This window comes from Podarcis raffonei, chromosome 1 (genome assembly GCF_027172205.1).
Source record: "Podarcis raffonei isolate rPodRaf1 chromosome 1, rPodRaf1.pri, whole genome shotgun sequence".
Classification (NCBI taxonomy): domain Eukaryota; kingdom Metazoa; phylum Chordata; class Lepidosauria; order Squamata; family Lacertidae; genus Podarcis; species Podarcis raffonei.
In genome coordinates, this window is record NC_070602.1 from 105,332,931 (window position 1) to 105,348,862 (window position 15,932).

Sequence of the window (15,932 nt, forward strand, 5' to 3'; positions counted from 1 at the left end):
CTTCCCATTTGCATTTTCTAAACATAGCATTTCAACAAGATCATCAATTTTTGCGGTTTGATGAACCAGAAAAGATCCATTTTTGCCTTTCTCAATTTGCATGGATAAGTAATTTTTAGCTATGCCTAATTCCACCACATCAAATTTCTTCTGTAACTGTGATACTACCAGTTCATATTCCTGTTTAGTTTTTGTAGAAATTAACACGTCATCTACATACACACATATTTTTGTTACAGAGTTTGCCCTTTCCTTTATAAACACACAGTTGTCTGCCTTTCCTTGTGAAAAACCAATATCCAGCAATTCTTTTGCTAAAGTTTGGTGCCAATTCCTTCCACTTTGGTGCAGACCATAAAGGGATTTGTTTAATTTGCATACCAAACCTTCAGCGGCATCTATGCCTTCAGGAACACGCATAAAAATTTGTTCTTTTAAATCTGCAAACAAATATGCAGTTTTTATATCTAGGTGATAAACAGAATGTCCACGTTGTGATGCATCTTTTAACAAAAGCTTAACTGTTTCATATTTTACGCTTGGTGAATAACACAAATCATAATCTTCGCCTGGAATTTGTTGAAAACCCCTAGCAACTAGTCTTGCTTTGTACCTTACAACTTCATTTTTGTCATTCATTTTAACTCTATAAACCCATTTTGAATCAATAAGTCTCATATCTGGGGTTTGTGGTACAAGAGACCAAGTGTTATGCTCTTTTAAAGAAGCTATCTCAGAGTTCATAGCTTTATACCAATTTGCAGCTTGTTGCTTAGGTAATTTCTGAACATCATTGTAGCTTTTTGGCTCAAAAACTGCCTTATTGGCATACACAGTATTAAAACGTTCATCTGCAAAACGTTGTGGCTTCTGTCTCTTTCTATCTGAACGTCTCAGTCCAGAAGGAGAGTCAGACTCCTCAGACTTAATAGGACTAAGTGAACTACTAGTTTCAGGTTGTAAACCATCGTCAGATTGAAGAGATGCCTGTAGGCTAAGCTCACGGTCAGAAAACTCAAGAGAATCTAACCTCCCCTCGGGTGCCTTTGACTTTAAATCATCAAACAAATCAGATTCAACAGACTTTTTGTCTTTTTCCATTAATTCAGAAGCACCATTTCCTGCTGCTGCTGCTTCTTCCTCTTCTTCCTCAGTATTATCTATACCATCAGTATCTTGGAAGACAGCAACTCCATTCCAATTTACAGTTTGTATCATGCTTCTGGTAATATGAAATTTGCCAGTTGCTGGTATGTAAATTCTGTACGCCCCCTGCTGGTAGCCCATTAATTTTCCCTGGACACTACGTTCACCCAATTTCTGCTTAGCAGGATAATGCATAATTACATCTGAACCCCAAATGCGTAGGTATTTCAGATTAGGGCGTTTTTTAAACAGCTTCTCATAGGGGGTGACATCTAAACCAGAATGATAACTGCGATTTCTAACATAACAAAACGCATTAAGCGCTTCAGCCCAAAAGTCTTTGGGCAGATTAGCATCGTGCAGATACGTTTTAACCCCTGCCTGTAGGTCACGCTGCACAACTTCAACAAGCCCATTTTGCCAGGGACTTCGGGGGCAAGATAACTCATGAGTAGTCCCCTGCGCTTCCAGGAATTTTTCAAAATCCTCAGAAACAAATTCCCCGCCCCGGTCAGAAAATAGGTTCTTAATTGGTTTGTTAAAGTGCGTTTTTACCCAGTTGCAAAAAACTTTGTACTTCTCAAATGCTTGGGACTTCTCAGCTATTGCATAAGTCCAACAATATCTACTATACTGGTCTATCAGAGTAAGCCAGTACTTAGAACCTCCTAATGATGGTGGGAGTGGCCCAACTAAATCACAATGTACACGCTCAAATGGCTCAGTTACTTTCCTATCTGAGCATCTACCCTTGCGTGCAACCTTAATCTTATTCTTGCAACAGGATAGACATTGCATAAAGAATTTACATGGTTTTAAGTTGAGGCCATCAACAATATTCTTTGTCTTAATTACATCAGCAAAATTCAGGTGTCCCAGAATTCTGTGCGCCTCATGGACACACCCGGAATGTGGCCTTACATTCCTCAACCCCTGGCTTGACTGTGCTGCTCTGCAATTTATAGGCGATTGGGAGTAGGTGCGAAAATACAGTCTATATAAACCATCAGATTCCCGGGCATATAATAGACGTTTGTTCCCATCAAAAAACTCACACATTGACTTTAAGAAACGCACAGTTATCCCTTGACGAGCAAAGCACCTTACTGACAATAAATTGTCCACTGACGGGCAGTAAATGCAGTTCGCTATTGTAATGTTTAAAGAGTCAAGTTTAACAGTACCCCTGCCAAGCGACTGCAAGACTTGTGAATTGGCTAAATGTACATTACCAATTTCCTCTTCGAAAGAAATAAACAAGCTTCGATCATTGCAAACGTGCTGAGATGCTCCTGAGTCGATAATAAAAGACTTCCACTTGGCATCTTTAATTCTTTTACGATCTGTTGTCCGAGCATGAAAAGCTTGCGGCTCGTTTCTGTCTTTACGGTGCGATGTTGGCTGCTGGGCTGACGACCGTGACTGACGAACAGAAACAGGCTTGGGAGTACTTTGCTTTCTTTTGGATCTGCAGTCCTTTGCAAAATGTCCTTGCTTATTGCAGAACCAACAACGCTTGGCAGCTTTAAATACAGTTGTATCACCACAAGTTTGCATATGGCGTTCCTCATTACTTCTTGAAATAGGAGTGCTTATGGCACAAGCCTCCCTTCTGTCCAACTCGCCCATTAATCTTGCCGTCACCCATTCCACAGTTAATTGTGCTGGTGGAACGGCAGATATCTGGCTAGCTATGCCATCAAAGTCCTCATTAAGGGAACATAGAATGATAAAAACATACTGAATATCAGGTATGTCCATGTCCCTTCGAATTAATTCGCAGCGTATTGCCTCCAGACGTCTCAAGTGTGCTGCCAAATCACCACCAGGCTGCAACTTCGTCTGGTACAACTGCTTGAAAAATGTCAATGCTGATGCTGACTCTTTTCTAACATGCACTGCTGCAAGACTGTCCCACATTTCTTTGGCAGTTTTCTTATTTCTTATATAGACTACTTGCTGGTCGCTGACTGCCAAATTAATTATCGCCCTGGCTTTTGCATCTCCTTTCGACCAAGCATTAGTCACAGGGTCAGGAGGGTCATCAGTTACATAGGTCCATACTTCTCTAGAGGTCAAAAGCGCCTCCACCCGAAAAGACCATAAACTATAGTTCTCATCTGTTAGCTGTGGGAAGACCAGAGCCTTCTCAGCTTCAGGAACCCGGTCAACCATTCTGGAACTCTTCCAGACCCACAGAACTACGCTAACAGGAGAAGGAGTTTTCAAACCTTTCTCAGAGTCCAAAAATATGCAGTCATCCACTCAGCAGCTGGGCCCATAACCAAAGATGTTGGCTGTTTGCAGTTTAGTAGCGCAGAGAGCTTGCTGGGGAGACCATGCATTAAAAAATAAAGGACTCAAAAATAACTTAAACTAGGTTTTAATAAGAAAAACAAAAACTCCTTTTACACTAAGTACATTAACAACCAAACCAGACCCAACCACCAACCCATCCCCCAGGGTAATGGGAGAGCTAGGTGCTGCTCCTTATATACTACACCCAAATGCTGACACACCTTAATCAAATACAACTCAGCAGCACCTGCTATGCTTCACAGCTGTAAAGCTGGGTCTCGTTATCTTACTCTGGCCCTTGCTCTGGCCCCTTAAAGACATACACATCGGGTGCAACAATGATGAACCTTTACATTTAAATAAACCATTCAACAAAAACATCCCGTTTTATTTGGGCTGGCCACTCACTGTGATTTGTTCCTATCAGAGGCTGCAGCCCTGTCGTAGGGCGTGGGGGCTTTTGGAGCCTCAGTGTGAAAACCTCCATTTGGAGCATGTTGCATCCTAGGCCCTGTGCTCACAAGGCCACTTCTATCAATAGGCAAGGTGAGGGAACTGCCTCAGGCAGATTTGGGTTTTCATGAAAGGGCAGAAAACTGTGTTACTCAATTTTTATTTTTACTTTGCACAGAGATGATATTTGCACTTAGCACTGTTTCTGTATGTTGCTGGTTTTTTAATATATATATTTTAACTTCATTTTTATACTTGCCACTAAACACGTATTATTTAGTAGATACCTATATTAGGTATCTACATAATATATATATGTTATATATGCACATTATGTCACCTGTTGTGTTACTTTGTTGTAAACTGTCCTGTAGTGTGATATATAAACTCCAACAACACATACTGCTGTTTGATGTGTGTCCCTGCCTCAAACCAGTTTCAGTCCAACTAGAAAACTAGATGCGCAGTAAGCGATAGTGGGAACATAGCCTGAGAGCCATTGTGCCTGTGCAGATGAGCATGCAAATGAATAGTTCTAGGGCGGTTGCAGGGCCTGGGAAACTGAAAAAGTCATGTGCGTTGGGTGAAGACATCCTCACCCCCTGATGCCAACAATTTTGTACATGCAGTGTTTCTCTGTGTTCCAAGCCACTAATGTGAACATACTCTTAGGCCCAGGAGTTTAATGCATGTATTAAACTTCCAGGCCTATCAGGACTTTTCCTGGACCACAGCCCTCAGAGACCCTGCTCCACACTCTCAAGTGCTTTTGCCTGAGTGGTGGAAAGCATCCTTGAATTGTGATAGTGCCTCTTTCTTGCCCGGATAGAACAAGATAGAGAAATAATGTGTGTGGGAGGTGTATTACACCTTTGACTTTTGCCTGGGTGGAATGTAGCCTACTGTACACAGCTTGTCACACCTGTTACTCCACCTACTTTTTGAGTCTGACTCCACCCACTGCTGCACCTGGCCCCACGCAGCCCTGGAACACAGACCTCAGAAGTTTCCTCTTGAGGGAATATAGCTGCTTGGTTGAAAACAAGTTATTCAGTCCTGCCTTATGCAAAACATCTCTGAAGGGTGGTGTTTATATCTTAAGACCCTCTTCCAGGCTGCGATTTCCCGGCAGTGGGGAGCCAGGTGATTTTTTAACATGCTCAGAAGCAAATTATTTCTCAAGGCACACCATTTGTTCCATTGCTGGCAGAGCTGGCTGCGAATGGACACAGTAGTCTTATCTTAAAAATGAATAAATAAAGAGAGAAAGGAAATCCTTACTGTACCCCAGAACTGCATGCAACTCTATTTTTTTCAAAAAGCTATCATAGTGTCCCAAAAATGACCCCTTTTCTTGAGGAAGCAAGGCTTGGTTTGTTTTAGTTTTATTTGGTATTCTCATCTTGCATTTTTCTGTGGCGAACCGCCCTGGGATCTTCGGCTGAAGGGAAAGAATACAAATTTAATAAATAAACACGATACTAATAATCAGAAAGGGAGAATTTCCCCGTGACAAGGAAGCGCTCGCTTCAAACCACAAAGCGGATCTTCGCTGCCAGTGTTTGCAAAGGCGCAACCGGCTCGAGGTCGGGAGGTGGCGGCAGCCAAGGAGCCACGCGGCACTCTCTCAGGAACTTTGCAAAGCTGGAGGTTGTTTGCTGCTCCGGGAAGGTGTTGGGTTACAGAGGAGGAATGAGAGCGGAGAGGGGGTGGGGGAGGCGGGAAGAGAGAAAGGGAGCAATTGCTCCAGCAGCTGATCTGCTGCAGCCGCCTGCAAGGTTCCTTCCCAGCCCAGCCAGGGCAGCGTGCGCCTAGCCTGGAGGAGGAAGGGTCCGGGCGAAGAGGCGAGGCGGGCGGGCAGACCATCAAGCAAGTGGCCCCGGGGGCGCTCGGCCATGCCGCGTGGCTGCGAGGCGCGCGCCGAGCCCCGGAGACGATGCCACGCAGGCAGGGAGCAACAGGCGGCCGGCGCGGCGGCGGCTCCCCCTAGATCGAGATGCCCAGGGCGGGCAGTGGGGAGCGGCAGTCTCGGCTAGAGCAGCAGGCCTAGCAAGCCTCCCGAGCGGGAAAGGAGGGCCCCAGGGGACGTCTCCGGCTGTGCCCGGAGCGACCCGAGGAGAACTTTTCTCTCTGCCGAGATGAACAAGCTCCGGAAGCTTTTCCGAGGCAGCGGGCGAGCCTTGGCCTTCATCTTCGCCGCCTCGGTGGTGTGGCTGCTCTTCGACATGGCAGCGCTGCGCCTCTCCTTCGGCGAGATCAACACCCGCGTCCTCAAGGAGGAGATGGTGCGGCGGGAGAGGCTGCGCGGCTGGCGGGAGAAGAGCCTCGACGGCGCCCGACGAGGAGAGGAGCCCCGGGCGCCGCCAGGGGCGCTGCCAAGGGGCCTCGAGGAGAAGGGACGCGGCGGCCCCAGCAAGAAGAGGGGGAAGCCGGGCGCGCAATGGAGGCGCGCAACCCCCCAAGCGGCGGCAGCAGCTCCCAGCCTGCACTGGACGGCCGCCGTCGACGTCCGGAGCCACGCTCCGGCCGTCCCCGCGGAGAAGAAATGGAGCGCGGAGGCCGGCTCCCCTCGCCCGCCGCCCACAAAGCCGCCTCTTGCCAGCCGGTCGCCGGGGCAGGCGCTCGACGCTCCTGCCGTCGGAAGCAAAGTCGCCGCCAAAGGGCCCGGGCCGTTAAGCACGGGATCCAGGGGGAGAGAGGCGGCGGCGGTTTTTATACCCGAAGGTGGATTAGGGGAGAAAGGCGCCTTGGCTGGATTGCCCACCAACGGAAGCAAATCTGAGGGACCTCGGGGCAGCCCCGGGCTACTGAGCGGGCCAAATGTCCCTGCAAAGCGGCCCGGGGACCTGTATTTGCCTGCCGCTTCGGAAGCAGCACAGAAGTCTCCGGGTGCGCCACGTCCAGGAAAGCTGTCCGAGGAGGAGGCGGCCAGAATTGCCGGTGCAAAAGTCGTCCTGCCTAACCAAGTGGTGCTTATAAGCAAGGAGGGAGCGTGGGTGGTCTCCGCGGCCGCGCAGGCTCCCGAAGCTGGAGGACGTGGAGCCGTCGGGGAAAAGGCGCAGGTGACTGCGGGCAAAATCCAAGAGGGCCCGAGAGCGGCGGGGGCGACCCAGGAGGTCGCTGCTAAGCGAGCGGCGGCGACCCTAAAAGTTATTCCAGTTGGAAAGGCCGAGCTAGGGAAGGCGGATGGGGCCCGTTCAGCCCATCAGGACCAATCAAGGCAAACCAATGGGACCCATTTCACAGAAAGGGCCAAGCTGCACAAAGTGTTGACCATTGATAGGACCTTGGCCCCAAGGGACCCCAAAGCGCTGGGTCAATATGGGCGCCCGGCGGTGGTCCCAGGCGAGAAGGAAGAGGAGGCGAAAAGGAGGTGGAAGGAGGGGAACTTCAATGTCTTCCTAAGTGACCTCATCCCACTAGACCGAGCTATCGAGGACACAAGGCCCGTTGGGTAAGAGACCCGATTTCTTGCCTTGCACAAGTCTAGACTTGGGCTGGCATGAATTGCCCAGTGATCAAATGGATTTTATGCCAGTTGCTTAGCGTTAGTTGCCAAAAAATCTTGAGCAGCAATGGAAACATTAACATTTAGCGTAAAAAGAAACTCATCCCCATTCATTTTATGGGAAGCCACAACAATGCTTTTCATATACTGGGTGCAAGTACTGCCTTTGTACCTTGGCTGTCGAACGGCTTGGCTCCCAAACATATCAGCTCCCAAATGCCACAAACCTGGAAGTAAGTGTTCCAGTTTGTGAACATTTTTTGGAAGCTATACGTCCGATGCGGCTTCCGATTGAGTACAGGAAGCTTCTGCAGTCAATCAGAAGCTGCACCTTGGTTTTGGAATGGTTCCGGGAGTTGAACGGACTCATGGAATGGATTAAGTTCGACAACCAAGTACCATTGTACACAGTTTTAAGACTTGCTCCCACTTTAACTTAAAGTATCAACTGGAAACAAGCATCCTATATAGTCTTAATTAATCCAAATTAACACCTTAATTTAATATGTGTGTTTATAATAACCATTTCTTAAATTTTAACATCCAGCCTTACACACGCATGCAAAAATGATAATAATATACTTATAGTAAACAAATCCCTGTGTCCCTGAATAATGCTACCTTTTTCCTGCAGCTAAGCTGAGAATCGAACTAAAGTTTTTTAAGGTTCTCAATGAACCCTGTTTTCTGGCTCACACTAGCTCTCCAAATCAGGGCCGTGTTGTTGATAGGTAATCACTGTACCTATAGGATGTATATAGGATGAAACGTTTCATTACTATATTGCCTGGCTTCATAGTTCATGGCATTGTAGCTGTTCTCTATAGCGGTGGCTTGATTAATAAACTGTCCGGTGATAGGTTCTTCCTATATTGTATATATAGATAGAGTGCTACCTCTGGATGCGAACGGGATCCGTTCCGGAGCCCCATTCGCATCCTGAAGCAAACATAACAAGCGTCTGCATGTGCACGGGTCACGTCTCGCCGCTTCAGCGCATGCGTGTGATGTCATTTTGAGCGTCTACGCATGCGCGAGCGGCGAAACCTGGAAGTAACGTGCTCCTTTACTTCCTGGTTGCCATGGAGCACAACCCGAAAATACCGTATTTTTCGCTCTATAACACGCACCCGACCATAACACGCACGTAGTTTTTAGAGGAGGAAAACAAGAAAAAAAAATATTCTAAACAAAATAGTGGATATATGATTTTTGTGGTTCATGCTGTGGCCACAGACATGTGATCTGACAGTGAGTTTGGAGTAGCCCAATGCAAAAACCCTGAGGATCCATGTGGATCCATGCTTTGTAACCATGGAGGAGGGAAGGAAGGGGAACCATGGATCCTCTGCTCACGACTGCAGCAGATCCCCCCCGCCACCCGCAGGCATTCGCTCCATAACACGCACAGACATTTCCCCTTACTTTCTAGGAGGAAAAAAGTGAGTGTTATGGTGCAAAAAATACAGTACTCATCCTGAAGCTACTTCGACCCAAGGTATGACTGTAACAGGTCCTGGCTTGGTTGAGTGCTAACCTAACCTGGGCACTAGGTGGCAGTAGAATTGAAGAAATGTCTGGAACAGGGTGCTCTTGGGTCTGTTGAAGTGTTCTGTGTAACCCAAGAAAATTAACAAAAAGATAATGCAGGCCAATGGAGTGTTTAATTCAGAGTGGAGTTGCTGTTTTAGTTCCAGCATCATGTCTCCTCCTACCAAGTGTGTGTTGCAAAAAAAGCCCCAACACGCAAACAGCTATGTACATGTTAGGGGCTCCATCAGGTTTCCTTGGAGCCTCAGCTGCTGTTGGACTACAACTCCCATCACCCCCAGCCAGCATGTCCAGTGGTCAGGGATGATGGGAGTTGTAGTCCATGCCATCTGGAGGTCCAAAGGGTCCATCGCTCTAACCATTGATCACACTGGGACTCCATCCTGGAAGATGAGGTTTTTTCCACTGTGGATCATTCTGACATGTGTTGGCAATATACAGAATATCTGTTAAGCTCCTCTGATGGCAAGGAAGCACTTCAAGAGGGAGCTTTCCTTGCTGGATTTGATGCTGGGAGCGAGCTGATTCTCTGCATTTCTTGATTGCTGCACTCAGTATAGAGTGAGTGGGGGGGCAGGTATATTTTCTAGAGCGGCTGTGGATTGTTCTAATATTTTCTGTTTGCGCAGTAGTTCAGCTTGAGAGCCATTATTATAAACTCTCAAGAGTTAAGTGGGTGAATTCTCCCAGGCAAATCCAGCGCATTGCTGTAAGAGGAGACAAAGTCAACTCTTTTGAAGGGTGATGTGGAGGAACTCAAACATTGGGACGTGGCTCAGCCGCTGCTCAAGTGTATGAGGGCTGGGAGAAATAATGGGAAGATGCTTGAGCTTCAAGAATCTTGCATGATCCCTTGCACTGAATTCAAGCAGCACAATCCGAAGCAGTTTTGCTCAGAAGCCAGTCGTACTTATTCCAATAGGACCTGCTCCCTAATCTTAAAGGTAAAGGGACCCCTGACCATTAGGTCCAGTCGTGACCGACTCTGGGGTTGCGGTGCTCATCTCGCTTTATTGGCCGAGGGAGCCGGTGTACAGCTTCCGGGTCATGTGGCCAGCATGACGAAGCCGCTTCTGGCGAACCAGAGCAGCGCACGGAAACGCCGTTTACCTTCCCGCCGGAGCGGTACCTATTTATCTACTTGCACTTTGACATGCTTTCAAAGTGCTAGGTTGGCAGGAGCAGGGACTGAGCAATGGGAGCTTACCCCATCGCGGCGATTCAAACTGCCGACCTTCTGATCGGCAAGTCCTAGGCTCTGTGGTTTAACCCACAGCGCCACCCGTGTCCCCGCTCCCCAATCTTATTTTTGGCCAATTGCAGCATTGAGGAACCTCCAGCCCGCAGGCCTAATGAACACCCCCTGAGCTTCTTCAACTAAGTCACCCATCTGCCCTTCCCTTCATAGAATTGTACAGTTGAAAGAAACCACAAGGGTCATTTAGCCCAACCCTCTGCAGTGCAGGAATCTTTTGCCCAACACAGGGCTCAAACTCACAACCCTGAGATTAAGAATATCATGCTCTAACAACTGAGCTGTCCCAGAGGCCATGTATGTCGTCAGATGTGTGTCTAGGCCCAAAAGGGGTTTGCGGAGCCCCGTGCATTGCTTTTTGCAAGCCCCGGCCATCAGCTGACCAGCAGGACTCTCATAGAACGGCACGCATCCCTTTGAACACTTGACAATCGGCTGATGGTTGGTGCTTGCACCACGCTGCGTATGGGTTCTCTGCAAGCTCTGAAGATCAGCGGATTGTTAGCACTACAAAGTTTCATGAGAAGCTTATTCCCCTCCTCCAATTTTAATTTTAAACCCCGTGGGCAAAATCATTCTGATGCCAGGTGGTTTTACAGGTGAGGGGCCGCCAACGTGAAACGTGGTGGGTGGGGGTGGGGACAGAAGGATCCGGGCAGCTGACCGGATCTAGTTCCTTGCCCTTTATCTGTCATGCTTCGTTAGCACTGATTACATTGCTTTTTGATAAGATAAAGTGGCTTGTAAAACATTTTCAATGAATAGATGTGCCTGTTGTTGCTAGTCCTACCATTAGGCAGAGTGAGGCGGCAGCCTCAGGCGGTAGAAGCTGGGAGGGCAGAGCAGGACATGGCCTGCTCTGTGCCGCTCCCTAAGCTAGCTAGCTGCCCTCAGGTGTATAGGAGGACTCACATTTTTAGAGCTGAGGTAAGGTTTGATGGCCAGTCTTGTCAGCTTCTCGATATGGAATTGTGCGGGAGGGAACGCCATCTCACCCTTTGCCTCAGGCAGCAAAATGTTCTGATCCGGCCCTGAGTATTACCTCATTAAGTGGCCATAGGATTGTGGCCTGAGCCACGAGTAAGCTGCTCCGCTATCCTATTCTTTCTTAATCGAAAGTCCCACAACAACATAAATCTGCAGGGCTTGTGCTTTCAGGGCGCTGTGTCAGAGTCCAAAGTAGAAGTGGTGTCTACGGAAATGAGCCTGCAGTTTTCTCGGTCAAGATGCCCAGCCCAGCTGTGGGAGTGTTAATTCAGGCATCGGAGTACACACAGAAAACTGGAAAGTTGTCCATCAGATTAGGTAGCCTGCACTGTTACCGCAAAGTTAGAAGAACAGTTAGTGACGCACTCGTTCACTCAAGCGGGGGAGGAGACTGTTTCTTTTTGCAGCCTTGAATACGGAGCGCAAGGATTTCCTTTTTTTTTTTTTCCTTTTCTTCTTAGCTTATCAGCTTTGGAGAAGGAACGTTCCTGCCCATGAGGGAAATCAATTGCCAAAGTGTGTCAGGTGCGACAAGGAAGTTGTGCGAGTGTATTGTTGGCGCTGAACAAGTTTCTCCACTGTGAACATGCTGAAAAGTTTGCTTTGGCAAACAAGTATTTCCTCTAAAATCTGCCTAGGGTGGTGGATGTTGCTGGTTTTAAAAAAAAACCCACACTCTCCTCCTCTTCTTCTTCTTCTTCTTCTTCTTCTTCTTCTTCTTCTTCTCACGTTTAAATTATTTAAAATGCCCTGGGAGTTTGTTTTATCCTAGTGCAGGGCTTGAGGTAATGCTTTTACTGAGGTAATACATTTAAAGCACATATTGTCTCCCTCCCCCAGGAATCGTGGGAACTGTAGTTTACCCCCTCGCACATACAGAGACAGCTATTATTCCCAGCACCCTTAACAAACTACAGTTCCCAGCGTTCTTTGAGGGAGAAATAAGTTTTAAATGTATGGTGTGAATGTAGCCAAGAGCTACATTGACTCAGGAGCAATTTGTTTGGGGGGAGGGCAGGGCCAGGTAGGTTATGGCCCTCTTTCTTTCTTTCTTTCTTTCTTTCTTTCTTTCCTTCCTTCCCTCCCTCCCTCTTTCTTTCTTTCTTTCTTTCTTTCTTTCTTTCTTTCTTTCTGCCACCTCCTTTTCTATTTGTATTTTTTTGCGTCTCGTTCTGCTACCCCTTCCTCCACCCACCTTTCCCCCTTCTTCCTTGTCACTCAGGTGAAATTGTCCCGGGGGTGTAGGTACCCCACCTCTTCTCTACTGCAAGGACAATCCTGGTATAACACAGTGAGGCTTTGTTTAGGCTTCTCAGCCTCCCCGGCTGCTAAGCGGAGCAGCCGCCACAGACACTTTCCTGCATATCCTCCAGCCTCCAGAGCTTCAACTCTAGTTATTTTGGTCTGGATTAGAGAGAGACCTGGAGAGCAGAGGGGAATAGGGATTTAGAGGCTTTTTAGAGGGTGCTCTCCCTTTTTATGCAATTACACTTAGGTGCATGAGGGCCCGGGACGTAACCCCTGTGTAAGTGGAGGTGATGCTTGCACCATATATTACAGGTTCACCTTCTATGCGCCTACCTTATAGCACCAGCAGTGAATGTACCTGCCTTATACCAGGTCAGGCCATTTGTTCATCAAGTCAAGATTCTCTACTCGTGACGGCTGTAGCTCTCCAGCGTCTTTTCCTCTCTCTCTCTCTCTCTCTCTCTCTCTCTCTCTCTCTCTCTCTCTCTTTCTCTCTTTCTTTCTAACTTCCCTTGCTGTGAGGCCTGCTTGGAAATTTCAGCCGTCTCCCCAAACAAAACATCCCAGAGGCAAGGGAGGCAAAGATACGGATATGGGGGAACAACAACCACATAAAACATTCTCAAGGAACAATTGAGAGAATTGACTCTGTGAGAAGTTCTTTGGTAGGATGTTGTGGCCTCCTCAAGATCCCCTTGAAGATATTGGAGCTTAGGGAGCGAAGGCCCCCCTTAAGGCACCACATCAAGCCCACCAATGAATTGCAAATAGGAATGGAGAGAAATGCTTTTCCCTCAGCCTTTTGTTCAAGCAGGAAAGACTCAGACCTGACCCAGCCCTTTGCCTCCTCCTCCTTTTTACAGCCATGAAATGAAATGACAAATTCATTGAAATGGGAGAAATTTTTATCGCCCCCTCAGATCTGCAGATTTTGTTCTGTTCCTTCTTGATATATAGGCCTAGTGGGCTACATTCAGACCTTGTTGCTTTGCAGACATCAGCGTTCGCCGGCTTAGGTAGAGCGAAAGGAGACGCTTTTATTTTGACAAGCTAACAATAACAACAAAAGTTTTGCAAATACAGTGGTACCTCGGGTTAAGTACTTAATTCGTTCCGGAGGTCCATACTTAACCTGAAACTGTTCTTAACCTGAAGCACCACTTTAGCTAATGGGGCCTCCCACTGCTTCCGCACCGCCGGAGCCCGATTTCTGTTCTTATCCTGAAGCGTATGTAACCTGAAGCGTATGTAACCCGAGGTACCACTGTATTATTATGGTTGCTAGTTAGTCGCTTTGCTCTAAGGAATGTCTCAAAGGGACTACAAACACAACAGAAATACGAAAACCGGTTGTAGTAAACACAGAGGGAGGAGGAGAAAGGGATGCGTTGGTCAAAGTCCTTGCATTGAATTGGGCTGCCAGCAAGCATCCCCAGGGAGAACGTTTCCTAGCTGGGTTGCAACAACTGAGAAGACCCTCTCCAGTCACCACCCATGTAACCTTACATGGCAGGGGTGCCTGGGGAATGGCTTCAGAAGCAGTTGCAATGTTCTGTTTTGCATTTTTTACATTTTACATTTAAAGTACCCTTTTTGCCAGTAAAACAATTGGCCTACTTCAAGGTTTTAACTTAACTGGCCCTGCAGCTCCCAGTCTCAGCAGTGTATTTATTTAATCATGATTAACAAGGACAAATGGCTACACACCGGCTAAGGAAGTATTGTTGGTGCTAAATAGGCATTTTAGCTGTTTTTCCTTATTGCTGGAGTCTTAACGTTTCAGCGTTTTATATTTTCTCACATTCCTACTTCTATGAAACATGGAGAAACGACTGTAATTTCTTTCTTATAGGATTTCACACATCCGGCCTGCAGCCACTAGAGTGCACTAGAAATCTATTTTCCACCTCTTCCGGAATAAAACTAGGATTGTTTGTATCTGTTTCCAAACTGAAAATCACTTTGGAATACAGTCATACCTCATGCTACGTTTGCTTCAGGTTGCGCGTTTTCAGGTTGCATCCCACGGCGACCCGGAAGTACCTTAAAGGGTTACTTCCGGGTTTCGCCGCATGCGCAGACGTGCAAAATGACCGCATGCGCAGAAGCGACGAATCATGACCTGCAGACGTACAGATGCGGGTTGCGTTCTTTTCAGGTTGCGAACAGGCCTCCAGAACGGATCCCGTTTGCAACCAGAGGTACCACTGTACTGTATTGAGTTTGCATTCTGTTCTAAGGAGCCCCCAGTGTTAGTTTAACTACAGTAATTAGACGAGACTCTGAAATTTGTTTTTTGTGTGTGGTTTTTCACCCTACCTGCATAGCCAACCAAAGTCCAGGTCCAGCCCAGTTCGCAATGCTGCCAGTTACTCCTCTCATTTACTATCCTCGTAGTGGTTGTGACAGCAATGGGGAGATTCAAAAGAAGGGCTCCCTTCAGTCCCCTAGTGCTGACATCCTAGACTCAAGGGAACATAGGTTTATAGTTCCCATGGCTCCTGGGCATGTGAGGAGCTATGGGAACTACATTTCCCTTGGCCCATTGTACCTAGGCCTAACAGAGGCTCCATTTTGAACCTTCCAGGAAGAAATTGCTTCCTCACAAAGTACACACTTAAACTGGAGATAACTCTCTCCCACAAGGAGGCAGTGATAGCGACCAACTTGGACAGCTTTAAAAGAGGATTAGTCCAGTTCATTGTGCTTTGCCGCCACAATCGGAGACAGTATCTTTCTGAAAAGCAGTCGCTGGAAACTGCTAGAGGGGGACAGTGCTCCTGAGCTCAGGTCCTACCTGTCAGCTTCCTGTGGGCATCTGGTTGGCCATTGGGAGAACAGGGTCTGTGTTTGAGGTGGTCTAAGAGCTCTTTTGTGTTTAAAACTGTGCTGCATGTTTTACACATTGCTGTTATTACCGTTTGTTTACTGTTCCGCCTCCAAGGTGTGTGTATCACATCATGCCATTTTTCCAGTGTTAGAAACTCATATGCACAAGCTAGGTGCCAAATGGCTCCTTAAAACCAAGGTTGCAGGTGCCAGAAACGAAATGTCTAGCTGTCATTTTTGGCCAAGAAGGCTCTAAAGTCTTCTTTTATTATTTTTAAGGATGGGCTGTCTTTCACTGATTATCAGTTAAACATCTGGCTAGTTCGGATGACAACCTTGAGCTAGGTTAAGAGCTTTGAGAACTTTATCCAGGGACAGTCCACATATATATTTGTCGACTCCTACGTCTTTTTTTCTTAATGGTGACACAGACCATTCAAAATGTAAGTATATTCTGCACAACTGTGAGCAGGGCAGTGGGCTGGAGTAAGTGAAGGCAAGCTACAACAATTAGTATAATGTTTTTCATTGCTCCCACTCAGGCTGCACAGAAAAAGCATTTCGCTTCCAGAAATTCATTCTGATGGTGCAGATAAAACATAACTGATAGAATTCTATGGGATGTGGTGTGAGAAAACAGCCAAGATCCAAAACTCC

At 47.1% G+C, this 15,932-nt stretch overlaps 1 protein-coding gene across 1 annotated transcript in view; it reads left to right on the forward strand.

Moving 5' to 3' along the window:
* Positions 1-5,536: 5,536 nt before the first annotated feature.
* Positions 5,537-15,932, forward strand: part of GALNT5 (polypeptide N-acetylgalactosaminyltransferase 5) — a 31,800-nt gene continuing 21,404 nt past the window's right edge. Inside the window, exon 1 of the mRNA XM_053407337.1 lies at positions 5,537-7,351. Within this exon, the coding sequence (XP_053263312.1) occupies positions 6,036-7,351 (1,316 nt within the window). The 5' untranslated portion in view covers positions 5,537-6,035. The remainder of the gene's footprint in view (positions 7,352-15,932) is intronic.